The 14,947-nt window shown below is 39.5% G+C and overlaps 1 protein-coding gene across 1 annotated transcript; it reads left to right on the top strand.

The window, feature by feature from the left end:
• Positions 1–382: 382 nt before the first annotated feature.
• On the top strand, positions 383–8,434 carry LOC105721073 (olfactory receptor 1L6). Its single transcript, XM_012457889.3, has 2 exons — positions 383–452; positions 7,486–8,434. Exon 2 carries the CDS (start codon positions 7,499–7,501, stop codon positions 8,432–8,434), a length of 936 nt encoding a protein of 311 aa, XP_012313312.2. The 5' UTR covers positions 383–452; positions 7,486–7,498.
• The last annotated feature ends 6,513 nt before the right edge of the window (positions 8,435–14,947 follow it).

The raw sequence follows: 14,947 nt of genomic DNA, 5'->3' as shown, positions 1-14,947 counted from the left end.
GATATGCACAAGAGTACACATATGCACATCAAATACATACATATGCCTAAACATATGTGCACAGGACACACGTAAGTGCATGCACACATAGCCCTTACTGCTACATGGCTCTATTTCCCTTCCCAGGTGTGAGAAGTTACATCTCTGGAGCCCAGTTTTCCCACAGAGCTCAGTGAGGGCATCAGTGATATTCCTCCTCCCAACTCCCACCCCTGCAATCCCCTGGGAAGACCACAGGGCCAATCCTCCCAGGGCTCTGGCATGCAGAGAGGACAGGCACCTGTGTCTCCCTTTCTATTACAATTCCCACCATAGGTGGAGAAGAACATCACATTTCTGAGGCTAGAGCTGTACTTCAAGAAGCCTCCTTCAGAGATTCAGAGCCTGATCTTAACCCCCAGCAAACCCCCAAGTCTTTTCAGGCCCCCGAATCTCCTTTGTCAAGCCCACAGGTAGGCACACTGAGGGGTCTTGATAATGGGAACTGTGGGATTGATATCTTCATGTGATGTTCTTCCCTTTTTCTTATCCTGTTTTTCTCTCCTCCATCTCAAAAGCCAGGAAACAAGGTCTTTCTCTATATTTTTCCCTCTCTCTCTTTTTGGTCAAATATCAAACATTTGAAATACCTACTTTGTTTAGGACACTTTCTCCTTTCCTTAAAGGGCACAGCCAACATGCTGCAACTCAAGACCCACAAGTTATCACCTCCAGGAAGCCAGGTCAATAGAGAGACTTAGGGCAATGAGACTCAGAGTCTACGTGAACAAGAGTTAGGGCAATTCAGGGGCTGAGAGCACACACTCTGGAGCTGTACTCCACCACCCTCTGGTTGTGTGCTTAGGCAAGTCACTTCAGTTCTGTATCTCATTTGTGTTATCTGTAAAACGGAGTTGGTATAAAGACTAAATGACTTAGTGTATGTCAAGCTTCTCGAGCAGTACCTAGCAATAACAGAAAGGCAAACTTCCACTCGTGATGTGGAAGAATTTCCTAACCCAGATGTGTTCCACCCAAGGACCGGACCACCTCCAGATATTGTGAGCTCCTTGTCTCTAGAATTATGGAAATAGAACAATCACTTTCCTAGGATGCTAACATGATGAAGGTGAAAGGCAGAGGGATCTAAAACCTCATGGCATCTGAGCAAAACTCTGAGAATCCACAGCCCCTTCCTTAGGATCTGTGCAGGATACCTAATCTTCCTTAGGATTAGGTACAGGATACCTAATCTGTAATAACTGTATTAGCAGTTGTGCTTATGAATACTGGTTGATCACAGGTAGGGGAGGCACCAGGAAGAACTGATAGCTTGAGAGTTTAACTTGTTGAATTATTGAGAGAGAGCAGAGGTAGGCATCCAGAAAATCAGTGATTCCTGGGAGAAGAAAGACAGAAACAAAAGTGGAGCAGAAGCTAGCTGAGGACAACCTGAGCTGGATGAATTGGGTTCAATTATCAATCTGAGGGACCTACAGTGCCCAGAAGATCTTTCAACCTAAACTAAGTAGGAAATAAGAAATTAGGCTGACCAGGCACAGTGGCTCACACCTGTAATCCCAGCACTTTGGGAGGCCAAGGTGGGAAGATCACCTGAGGTTGGGAGTTCAAGACCACCCTGACCAACATGGAGAAACCCCATCTTTACTAAATAATATATAAAATTAGCCAGGCGTGGTGGTGCATCCCTGTAATGCCAGAAACTCAAGAGGCTGAGACAGGAGAATCACTTGAACCCAGGAGGCGGAGGTTGCAGTGAGCCGAGATGCATTTTTCCAGTTTAGTCACTTCCCAACTGTCCTTGCTCTTTCGGGGCAGTAGGTGCATGGGTAGTGAGTAGCTTCCCACCACATACTGCCCACGCAGCATCCCAGTTTGGGAAGTGCATTCTGTGCTGACAATGTGTATGGACTCCCTGGTTTCATTTGGGCCGGTGGCCAAAAGAACGACCCTGCATAAGTGATGAGTAAACAAGAAAAGGAAAAACAACCTGAGATGACAAGTGTTCATAATGTGAACATTTTAACAGTGAAAATTTAGAAGTACAGAAATAGTACACATTTCCTGTCAAGGAAGGGAGTAAATATCTTTTAAGGTGAAATGATATGACAAAGGCTTAGAAAGACTCCCAGTCTCTCCTGATCCTTCCCAACCACCACCTGATGACAAGACCCACCATTAAAATGTCTTTTCTCTAGCTTATTGTATGAACGGTTATGCTAACCACTTGCAGTAGAATTTGCCAAACACTCGCTCAACTGTCATTTGACAGCTCCTAGGCAGGGTAGAAAGTAGCACACACACAAACATACATGTGTGCGCCATCATCTATATGGAAGTGAAATGATTTGCCCAAGACATAAAGAAAATACATGATGCTGTCAAATCCAGCTAAGTGGGAAGGAGCTAAGCTACTGCCCCTGAGAAAATCACATAAATTTGGAAAATTCCAAGTTCAAGCCAAGGGTGATAAGATAGACTTTTACCACCAAGACAAACTACATCCCAGGGGTGAAGCTAAAAGACGCAGAGAAGGAAATGCGGAATGAACCCAGAGAGTCAAATGAGTACAATGCCCAGGGGTGAGATGAAGCATATGCGTCTCATGTTGGTAATATCTGTTGACATTTTCAGTGTTTATAAACTCTAACTTACCATTCCAGATCTCAGGATCTATTCTACACTGTAAAAATTATCTCGTGGGTGAGAAATATATAGAGAGACAAAAAATATCTATTGTAATATGCTTAGGGTAGGGGAAGCTTAATGAAGCATTTAACCTCATTCCTATATGCAGTATATATAGATCTATGCAGAGAAAAAGATCTTTAAATTATACACACAATTCCAGTGGAATTATAGGAAATCTAACCATTTAAATTATGAAATGAATATAAATAAACACATCCTTTGTTTTTAAATACAGACAATATAATATAAAGTTAAATATGATTCAGACGGTAACCACATGAAACAAACTTTTTAAGGACTCTCTATACCACAACAAACACAACATATAAAAAACTACTTTTCTTTATAAAAATGGGATTATTCTTTATTATTATACTTTAAGTCCTAGGACACATGTGCAGAATGTGCAGGTTTGTTACATAGATATACCCCTGCCATCATGATTTTCTTCACCCATTAACCTGTCATCTAGGTTTTAAGTCCCGCATGCACTAGGTATTTATCCTAATGTTCTCCCTCCCCTTGCCCTCCACCCCCCGACAGACCTGGTATGTGATGTCCCCCTCCCTGTGTCCATGTGCTCGCTTTGTTCCACTCAAAAATGGGATTATTCGTTAGGCATTGTTCTCTACCTTGTTTTGGTCACTTAACAAATGTCATAGACAGTATTTTAATAGTGACAACATAGCTTAACAATGAATAGCTCCAGCTGTGCCATCAGACAGCCTGAATTCGAATTCCAGCTCTATCACTTCTGGATCTGGTAACTTACTTAATTTTGCTAAATTCTAAATTTATTTATTTATTTATTTATTTTTTCTGAGGCAGAGTCTCACTCCGTCACCAGGAGCCAGGCTGGAGTGCAGTGGCTCAACCTTGGCTCACTGTAACTTCCGCCTCCCGGGTTCAAACAATTCTCCTGCCTCAGCCTCCCGAGTAGCTGGGATTACAGGCATGCGCCACCACACCCAGCTAATTTTTTTTGTATTTTTAGTAGAGACGGGGTTTACCATGTTGGCCAGGATGGTCTTGGATCTCTTGACCTCGTGATTCGCCCGCCTCGGCCTCCCAAAGTGCTGGGATTACAGGCGTGAGCTACCGCGCCCGGCCTAAATGCTAAATTTTTATCTGTAAATTGTAATTATAATAATGCCTATGTCTTAGGATTTGGAGAAAATAAAATGGTAAAAGTTTTGCAAAGCACTTAGCTCAGTGTGTGGCATATATCGGGTATTGATATATATTGACTAACATTAGTTATCTTATTTCTTTAGAGATTGCATGATGTTGAATAATAAAAATACAGTATAAATTATTTGATAAATCACCTATTTGTAAATATTCAGTTTGTTTCCTCTGTGGTTGTTATATTGTTTAGTTTGATATTACAAGCAATATTACGATCAAATGTGTGCACATATATTTTGATATACAAATAATTACTATTTTTAAAGGACAGATTTTCATAAATTGGACAAAGAAATGCAGATTTTCAGTTCTGATGGAGACTACCAAAGGTCCAACATTGATTTGCTCTCTTACTACTAGTATATGTGAGCATCTAGTTTCCTTTGTATATTGTTTAAAAATTAGCATAAAACTGGTGAGTGATAATTGAATTTTAGTCCACATTTTCTGATTATCAATTATGTTGATCATCTTGTCATATGTTTTATTTGGTAACTGTGTTGCAAGTATTTTCACTGAGTCAATAGTTTCTATTTTAGCTTTGCCTATGATCTCTTTTGGTACAATTTTCAAATTTTTGAGTGCATTCTTTTGTCATTCTTGCTTCCTTATTTCATTCCTTGCTTGGGATGATATTTCAATCCTGTGACTGTAAAAAATATGCTCCTTTACTTTTGGCTCAAACTTACTTTGTAGTTTGGATTTTTAACTTTTAGATTGTTCATTCATCTGGGTTTTACTCCTATGTGTGGGTTAGATAGAAATCTAGCCTTATATTTTCCAAATGTTCAACCAATTGTCACAAATAGCATTAATATTCCATTCTTTCCCTGATGCTATTAAATAAATTTTACTACATATTAAGTTGCAGATAAATTACTGTGTATTTATAGCTATCTACACATATATGTATACATAAATAAAGATCTATAAAATCCTTTATTGTGGTCCACTAATTTGCTTTTCTCTGTTTGTGCCATTATCTTATTGTTTTTGACTATTATGTAATTGGATTCGGGTTAGAAAACTTTCCTGAAATTATTCTAATTTTTTTCAGAATTATTTTGTCTGCTCTTAACCATTTATTCCTCTAGGTGAATTTTAGGAAAACTTTCACAAGTTTCATTAAAATTTCCCCTGGGGTCTTATTAGAGGTGCATTGAATTTCATTAATTTGAGAAGAATTAATGTTTTAAAATATTTATAGAAACATAATATCTCCATTTATTTAGATCTTCATTTTGTGTTCTGTTACAGTTTCTTCAGATAAATCTTACTCATTTTTTTATTCCTCGTTTATTCCTAAGCATTTTTTAGACTTTCTTACCACTGTCAATTGAAACGTATTCCAAATTACATTTTTCTAATATAAGAAAAATATTAATATTTGTATATTTATCTTTTATCTGGCTACTTTAGTAAAGTCTTCATAGACTTTTAATTTTTTCACATGATTATCTTGGATTTTCTAGGTGGGCAATTTCATCATTTCTAATGTTTATGTCTTTAAATTCTTACTTTTTCTTTTTCACTTATAGAGACCACTATATCAGCAGTTTAGCTTAATAGTGGTAACAGAAGCCATCCTTTTCTGGTCTTTTTTATGATATTGGTAGAATAAGACTTTTAACAATCTAAGTTTTATAATCCTGTAATATTTGAATGTTTAGAAAAAAGGATGTCAACATTTTATAAGCAGAAAAGTTAATATATTCTAAAAACTAATCACAGTAACATAGGCTATTCCTGGTAGTACTCCTATTTTGAGTGACATCTTTGGACCAAAAGCTTAAAATTAAAGTATCCAGATCACATTAACCAAACAGAAAGGCTTGAACAGACATTAAGCAGGTTTTGCTCTGAAGATTTAAGGAAGGCTCATCTCAATTCTGTGGACAATAAGGAACATTAATTAATTCTGATGTTCATTATTGTACTATCCCAACTATCACCACCACCTCGAGAACTATGAGCAGGAGAGGACCCTGAATGAAAGGGTCTCATTCATGGGGTTACCCTGTATGAAAGTATCCTCCTTCAAGATGGGACCCAGAAACTACTTCCTCGGTGAAAAAAAAAAAAAAAAGAAGCTAAGAAATTGGTCAAGAGACAACCTTGGAAGAATCTTCAGAAAGGGAAATGAGAAGAATTCAGACAAATTAGGCCACATAGAAGCACCAAAGAACACACGGAAAAGCCTTTTTTTTTTTTTTTTTTTTTTTTTTGAGACGGAGTCTCGCTCTTGTTACCCAGGCTGGAGTGCAATGGCGCGATCTCGGCTCACCGCAACCTCCGCCTCCTGGGTTCAGGCAATTCTCCTGTCTCAGCCTCCTGAGTAGCTGGGATTACAGGCACGCGCCACCGTGCCCAGCTAATTTTTTTGTATTAATAGAGACGGGGTTTCACAATGTTGACCAGGATGGTCTCGATCTCTCGACCTCGTGATCCACCCGCCTCGGCCTCCCAAAGTGCTGGGATTACAGGCTTGAGCCACCGCGCCCGGCCAAGCCTTTATTTTTTATTTGTGCAACTCTATGGGGTGCAAGTACAATTTTGTTACACGAATACATTATGTAGTGGTCAAGTTAGGATTTTTAGGGTATCTACCAAGCAAATAACATCCATTGTACCCATTAGGCAATTTATCATCATTCATTCCCCTTCTACCCCTGACCCCCACCTCTTCTGAGTCTCCATTGTCCATCATTCCACTCAGTATATCCCTATGTACATATCTGTAGCACCCACTTATGAGTGAGAACCAGAAATATTAGTGTTTTTTGCTTTTATATTTTTGTATTTGTATATTTGTATTTTTGTGCCTGGCTTGTTTCACTTAAAATAATGACCTCCAGTTCCATCTATGCTGCTGCCAATGACGTGACTTCATTATTTGTCATGGCTAAATAGTATTCCATTGTGCATGTGTGTGTGTGTACATGTGTATGTACACACACCACTTTTTTATCCATTCATTCATTGATAGACACTTAGGTTGATCTTTGTAATTGTGAATAGTGCTGCAATAAACATATAAGTGCAGGTATCCCTTTGATACATTGATTTCTTTCTTTCTCTATTCTGTTCCATTGATCTGTGTGTCTGTTTTTATACAGCACCATGCTATTTTGGTTGCAATAGCCTTGTAATATATTTTGAAGTCAGGTAATGTGATGCCTCCAGCTTTGCTCTTTTTCTTAAAATTGCTTTGGCTATTCTGGCTCTTTTTGACTCCATATGAATTTTAGAATTTTTTTTTGTAATTCTGTGAAAAATGATGCTGGTATATTGACAGGGATCATGTTCAGTATGTAGATTGCTTTAGGCAATATGGTCATTTTAACTATATTAATTCTCCTGATCCATTAGCATTAAATGGAAAATTGAAAATCTTTAGTTTCTAGTTTAGGAGGCAGCTTGGATAACTTTAAATGTTCCCATGTTGGACTTTACTACCTGTTTCTCTGTAGTTTCTTAAAGTAAATATTCTTAAAAACCATAACAAAGGGCTGTGAGCTATTTTTACAGGCTTAAGCTTATGAAAGAAGCTGTCTTGGTCAAACTGCCCTTTACATCTCTCCCAATGCTTCTCCAAACCCTATCCAGGAAATCCAGAGACATGGAGATAAAGAACTACAGCAGCAGCTCCTCAGGCTTCATCCTCCTGGGCCTCTCTTCCAACCCTCAGCTGCAGAAACCCCTCTTTGTCATCTTCCTCATCATGTACCTGGTCACTGTGGTGGGGAATGTGCTCATCATCCTGGCCATCCACTCTGACCCCGGGCTCCACAACCCTATGTACTTTTTCCTCAGCAACTTGTCTTTCATGGATATCTGCTTCACGACAGTCATAGTGCCCAGGATGCTGGTGAATTTTCTATCAGAGACAAAGGTTATCTCCTACATGGGCTGCCTGGTGCAGATGTACTTCTTCATGGCATTTGGGAACACTGACAGCTACCTGCTGGCCTCTATGGCCATCGACCGGCTGGTGGCCATCTGCAACCCCTTACACTATGACGTGGTTATGAACCCACGGCGTTGCCTACTCATGCTATTGGGTTCTTGCAGCATCTCCCACCTACATTCCCTGTTCCGGGTGCTACTTATGTCTCGCCTGTCTTTTTGTGCCTCCCACGTCATTAAGCACTTTTTCTGTGACACCCAGCCTGTGCTAAAGCTGTCCTGCTCTGACACATCCTCCAGTCAGATGGTGGTCATGACTGAGACCTTAGCTGTCATTGTGACCCCCTTCCTGTGTATCATCTTCTCCTACCTGCGAATCATCGTCACTGTGCTCAGAATCCCCTCTGCAGCAAGGAAGTGGAAGGCCTTCTCTACCTGTGGCTCCCACCTCACTGTAGTAGCCCTTTTCTATGGGACTATTATTTATGTCTATTTTAGGCCCCTGTCCATGTACTCAGTGGTGAAGGACCGGGTAGCCACAGTTATGTACACGGTAGTGACACCCATGCTGAACCCTTTTATCTACAGCCTGAGGAACAAAGATATGAAGAGGGGTTTGAAGAAATTATGGGACAGAACTTACTCATAAAAGGAACAAAATGTTGGTATGTCATAATTGAGAAATGATCTAGGAGATTATCAGGTTATTCTTCCTTAATATTTTCCATGTGGCACTCAAAAAGGTCATGAAAAGTGGTGTTGGATACCAGTAAGAGAACTGACCTGAGAGCAAAACACTTGGTTTCTATCAATGATCTTAACCAAATACATATTCAGTCTCAGGCTAGGTACTGTTAGAAATACAGATTTCAGGAAAAGGTTTCAGGTTTTGAAAGCTGAGTATTGCCTCCTCAATAGATTGGTAACCATATAGAAAAATAAAGCTACCTCCATTAGATTGGCAGCCATATAGAAAACCAAAGCTATCTCCAGATAACTTGTCTATAAGCCTGAAAATGGCTAGCAGTCAAGAAGTTTAAATTCTATTCATTTTTTGTTTGGTGGTGGGGGGTTGCTCTTTTTCTTTTTTTCTTTTTTCTTTTTTTTTTTTTTTTAACATACTCTTACTCTGTTTCTCAGGCTGGAGTACATTGGTGTGATTACAGCTCACTGCAGCCTCAAAGTCCTGGGCTTAAGTGATTCTCCTGCCTTAGCCTCCCAAATTGCTGGGACTACAGGGACAAGGCACCACACTCAACTTTTTTTTTTTTTTTTTTTTGTAGAGACAAGGTCATGTTATCTCACCCTGGTAGGTCTTGAACTCCTGGCCTCAAGGGATCCTCTTGCCTCAGCCTCCCAAAGTGCTGGGATTACAGGGGTGAGCCACCACAACTTCTAAAACCCGTTAGTTTTAAGAAGAAACTATGTGGGTTTGATAGATCATTGGGTAAGAGTTACTGAAAGAATGCCATCTTAAGGATGGACTGAATTTTGAAACAGGAAGTTTCAAAAGATGAGGACATGGGCAAAGCATTTCAAATAGTGAAAACCACCCAAGCATGTGGAGACAATAAGCACTGCAATGCGTTTGAGGGGCAATGAAAAGCCCCATGAGGCTTGATCAGTTTGAGAGAAAGGAGAATAAGGCTGGAAAGATAGAGGAATCTACAAAACACATTGATTCTCCCCACCAACACGTAACTGTCATGACAGTTTGAATGCTCAGTACCCAATTCCTTTTCTCTTCCCTCTTAATTCTTCCCTTCTCCATATATCCAGCATCCTCACTAAGCTGCACTTTGTATCCTAGGAAAAGCTAGTGGATCAGCTAGGAAAAAGCTCAGTTGTGCTATGGAAACAAACAATCTCAAAGTCTTAGGACCTTAAAACCAAAGGTTTATTTCTCACTCACATTGCATGTCCACCTTAGAAAAGTGTAAGTGTGCTGCTTATTTTCAACACTCAGAAACCCAAGATTATGAGCAGTCACCATTGAAAACATTAATCATCACTCTTCCAGAAGCCGAAAGGCTCTTGAAAGTTTCACATCGGCAGTTAAAAACTCTGTGGCCCAGAAGTGGCCCTCGCCACTTCCGACCCATAACTTATTGTCCAAAACACATCTCATGACCCCACCCAAATATAAGGGAGCCAGGAGGCACAATCCAACTTTGTGCCTGTAAGATAGAAAACGCTGTATTTGACAAACAGCGTTAATTACTGCTATGGAACTAGATTAACACACAAACACATCAGTGTGAATTAGTTGCTTCATCACTTCTCCCGGATTGTGTTATTGTCAATAACAATAGTAATGTAAGACTTACACACTTTCTGAAATATTTCTGCTTCAGTTATTTCATCAGGTTCCCACAACCATCAGCTTTTCTGGGTCACAAGCTTGTGTGGCAGGACCTGACACTGAATACAAGTTTTTGGCCTTAAAGATATAGCAAGAGGTGAATGGTGTCCAAGGAAATACAGGGACGCCTACATTCCAACATCAAGGTCCCTGCTAGTGCTTTCACTACGTGCTCCTAATTATAAGGGAGTAACCAGAAAGCCAGGAAAGAAACCCAAAGCAATAACCTTCATGTCTGTACAGCCACACCTGGTTTTCACCACTATCTCTCACTGATCATTTGGTTTGTGGGATGCTGGCCTAGAAGATATGTACCTTAATTTATGTGCCATAGTTTTCTCATGCTCAACCAAGTTCCATTAGCTACTTCAGAATGGTAGGAATACCTATATTAAATAAATATATATTTTATATATATTAAATAAATAAATTCATTATGCCACCATTAACTTATAAATCCAGTTAAGTTCTTTAGTCCTGACAACACTAAATTACTTTTTTATTTCTTTATTTTTATTGTAAGTTCCAGGACACATGTGCAGGACATGCAGGTTACACAGGTAAACATGTGCCATGGTGGCTTCCTGCACCTGTCAGCCCATTACCTAGATATTAAGCCCCACATACATTAGCTATTTATCCTGATGCTCTCCCTCCACTCCCAGGCAGGCCCCAGTATGTGTTGTTCTCATTGTTCGGCTCCCACTTACAAGTGAGAACATGCAGAGTTTGGTTTTCTGTTCCTGTGTTAGTTTGCTGAGGATAATGGTTTCCAGCTCCATCTGTGTCCCTGCAAAGGACATGATCTTATTCCTTTTTATAGCTTCATAGTATTCCATGGTGTATATGCACCACATTTTCTTTATCCAGTGTATCATTGACATTTGGGTTGATTCTATGTCTTTGTTAGTGCTGAATGAACATGTGTGTGCATATGTCTTTCTAATAGAATGATTTATATTCCTTTGGGTACATACCCAGTAATGGGATTGCTGGGTCAAATGGTATTTCTGGTTCTAGGTCTTTGAGGAATTGCTACATTGTCTTCCACAATGGTTGAACTAATTGACACTCTTCTATTTCTCTACAGTCTCACCAGCAACTGTTGTTTCTTAACTTTTTTAATAATCACCATTCAGTCATGAGATGCTATCTCATTGTGGTTTTGATTTGCATTTCTCTAATGATCAGTGATGTTGAGCTTTTTTTCATATGTTTGTTGTCTGCATAAATGTCTTCTTTTGAGAAATGACTGTTCATGCCCTTTGCCCACTTTTTAATGGGGTTATTTTTTTCTTGTAATTTTTTTTAAGTTCTTTGTAGAATATATGGCCAAAAGTACATTTCTCATTTGCTTTTCTTTTCCACTGAGGCTAGGACAGAGCTTAGAACATAGTTAGAACTTAATATATACTAAAATAAACTCTTCTAGGAATAACAGAGGGTAAGGATACAGAAGAGGTAGTCTCAGCTTTCCAAAAGTTACATCCTAATGAGGTGACAGCATACACAGTCCCACACAGTGCTAAGAGAGTCTGCTGAATATGCATCAAGATACACAATATTAATAAGTTTGAAATATTACCCATATAGTCGATTTTGCAAATAGTCCAGGACTTTTACAAATTATTCAGACGGAAATCCTATTATAAATGCATCCATAATACAAAATCTCTCTCTCTGAAAAGTGAACCATCACATCTTTATCTAGCTTTCATCCGAAATACATACAGGATGCAATGGATGAGCCACATGAACTTGAAAAATGCAGGTAAGAAGTCACTGAAGGCTGAGCAGATATAAATGTTAATAAATTACTCTATTGTGCTTTATGCAACTGAGAATTTTAAAGTAGTATATTGGTGCCAGTTGAATTGTGATGTCATTTTGAGTTCAATTGCTCAGAATTTAAAGAAAAAGGAAATTATATTTTAAACATGGACATTATGAGCACTTTAAATTTGTGTTACATATATTTTACTACAATTAAGAAGTCAAAATTTGTGCCTATCAGCTCTTCAAACAAGAAATAAGAAAGCCATTAAAGCATCTTTCAGGCTAATTAGTGAGAAGGCAGTGTCTGTAGAGATGCACACAATAGCTGAGAGACAAAGCCTGTTTCAGTTGATGGTGCTGAATGCCTGCCATGTAAGAAGTCAGTAATATAAATCACGGCACTGCCATTTTCTAACAGAGTATTGAATACAAGATTAGACTGAGTTAACATCCAGACTGCAGAACTGCACTTTTGCCTTAAAAATGGAAGAATGGAGGGATAACACTGGGAGAAATGCCTGACGTAGGTGATGGGGGGATGGAGGCAGCAAACCACCATGGCAGGTGTGTACCTATGCAGCAATCCTGCAAGTTCTACACATGTACCCCAGAACTTAAAGCATAATAATCAAAAAATGGAAGAATTGAACATACTACAACATGAATGAAACTTGAAGAGATTATGCAAAGTGAAATAAGCCAGACACAAAAGGACAAATATTGCATGATTCCACTTAGGAGGTACCTAGAATAGTGAAATTCATAGAGACAGAAAATAGAGCAGCGGTTACCCGGGACTGGGAAGAGGGGGCAAGGAAGAGTTATTGTTTAATGGATACAGAGTTTAAATAAGAGATAGGAAAAAGTTCTGGAGATAGATAGAGATGATGTTTGCACAATAGTATAAATGCACCTCTGAGTTATCTTTGGGCTCTGAGATTATTTAGGTCTATATATGTCAGGTACTTATTGAACGTCTATTACGTGCCAACTTCCTAACACTTATACACACAAATCTATTAAATCATGTTGTTAAAGAACAGAAGTCATTACAGCTAACATTTATCAGGGGCTCATTCTGTGCTACCTAAATTATTCATAGATACAGATGCACATCATGATAATCCTCATAACTGCAAAGAGACATCTTTTTTAAAATTTATTTTTACTTTTTATTATACTTTAAGTTCTGGGGTACATGTGCAGATCATGCAGGTTTGTTACATAGGTATACACATGCCATGGTGGTTTGCTGCATCCATCCCCCCATCATCTACATTAGATATTTCTCCTAATGTTATCCCTCCCCAATTCCCCCACCCCCTGCTATCCCTCCCCTAGTCCCCCAACCCCCCAACAGGCCCACGTGTGTTATGTTCCCCAAGAGATCCTTTTAATTCTTGTTTCGTGAATAAGAAAACTAAGACTTAAAAGTTAAGCAGCTTCCCAATCACTGTACCAAATATTGGTAAGGCTTGGACTTGAACCCAGGGCTGTCTAACCCCAGAGCCCTCAATCCTAACCACAAGGCTGAACTTAGCGGAGTTTGCAATTACAACATGCAATTGAACTCAGTGCAGTCTTACCCCACTTGAGCCCTGAGGTTCAGGAATCCTCATATACATATATATAAATACATATAGCGAGAGAGAGAGAGTGTGTGTGTGTGTGTGTATGTGTGTATGTGTGTGTGTGTCTATATTTTTTTATTGCACTTTAAGTTCAGGGGCACATGTGAAGAACATGCAGTATTGTTGCATAGGTACATACATGGCAATGTGGTTTGCTGCTTCCATCCCCATCACCTATATCTGCCATTTCTCCCCATGTTATCCCTCCCCAACTCTCTACCCCCCACTGTCCATCCCTCATTCCCCCACAACAGACCCCAGTGTGTGATGTTCCCCTCCCTGTGTCCATGCATTCTCATTGTTCAACACCCGCCTATGAGTGAGAACATGCGGTGTTTGATTTTCTGTTCTTGTGTCAGCTTGCTGAGAATGATGGTTTCCAGGTTCATCCATGTCCCTACAAAGGACACGAACTCATCGTTTTTTATGGCTGCATAGTATTCCACGGTGTATATGTGCCACATTTTCAGGGATCTTATAATACTGCTCAGTTGCCTCTCTGCTGTCATCATTGTGCTTCTCAATTTAAAACTTTTTGGGCAAGGCCCTCAGGAATACCTGACCACACACATGCTCACCCACACACATGTACAACTCTCATGCCCCCCTGGCCTCTTGCTGTCTACTTCTTCATTTCTCCCTTTGTCGCAACTCAAAAACAGCCTGCTTTGGAACCAAGGAGGATGCATAGAAATAATCATAGAAAATAGGGAGCTGATAACAAGCCAGTTTCTTGGCCCACATCAAAGGATTTTTGAGTAAGTGAAAAATACTAGGTCAAGAAAAGCCATTTGGCTTTGCTGAGTTCTTTGAAACCATTCCCAGTGACCAGATTATGGGCAGGCTGTTCACATCAGGCCCTTAATGTATTAGTCACTGCTGCAAGAAAGATTCTACAAGGCAGGAAATCCACTGAAGTCTCTATTCCTGCCCCTCTCTGCCCAGGATATTCTAATATCTCCTGTTCTTCACTTCTCTGGCTTAGGCCCTGCTCACGTTTGAGTGGCGATATCAACTATTTCACACACATACACATACTCTTCCTGACTTTCCTTTACCTTACCCAGCTAAATCAAGTGCAATTTGTTAATTCTGAATGCTATTATTTATTTTGTTTTGTTTATATTCTGTTATTTGTATGACTAGTATTTATCTAGCACCAACTCATTCGTAAAGCACTTTTCAGACATATTCGTTTATCTGATGCCCACAATATTCTGATTGAAATGATATTGCACTTCTCCCATTTTTCCATGAGAAAAGTAAATGAAGCACAGAGTTTCCAGGAAGAATAGCTAGAAGTCTCTAAACCAGGATTAGAATTCAAATCCTGGACTCCCCACTATTTCTCCTGATCCTAAGAATGATTCTGGTCATGTATGCAACATACTCA

The sequence above is a fragment of the Aotus nancymaae genome, unplaced genomic scaffold (assembly GCF_030222135.1).
Source record: "Aotus nancymaae isolate 86718 unplaced genomic scaffold, 86718_ANA_hifiasm-v0.15.2.pri h1tg000003l, whole genome shotgun sequence".
In the NCBI taxonomy this organism is placed as follows: domain Eukaryota; kingdom Metazoa; phylum Chordata; class Mammalia; order Primates; family Aotidae; genus Aotus; species Aotus nancymaae.
This window is presented reverse-complemented; position numbering and strand designations above follow the sequence as displayed.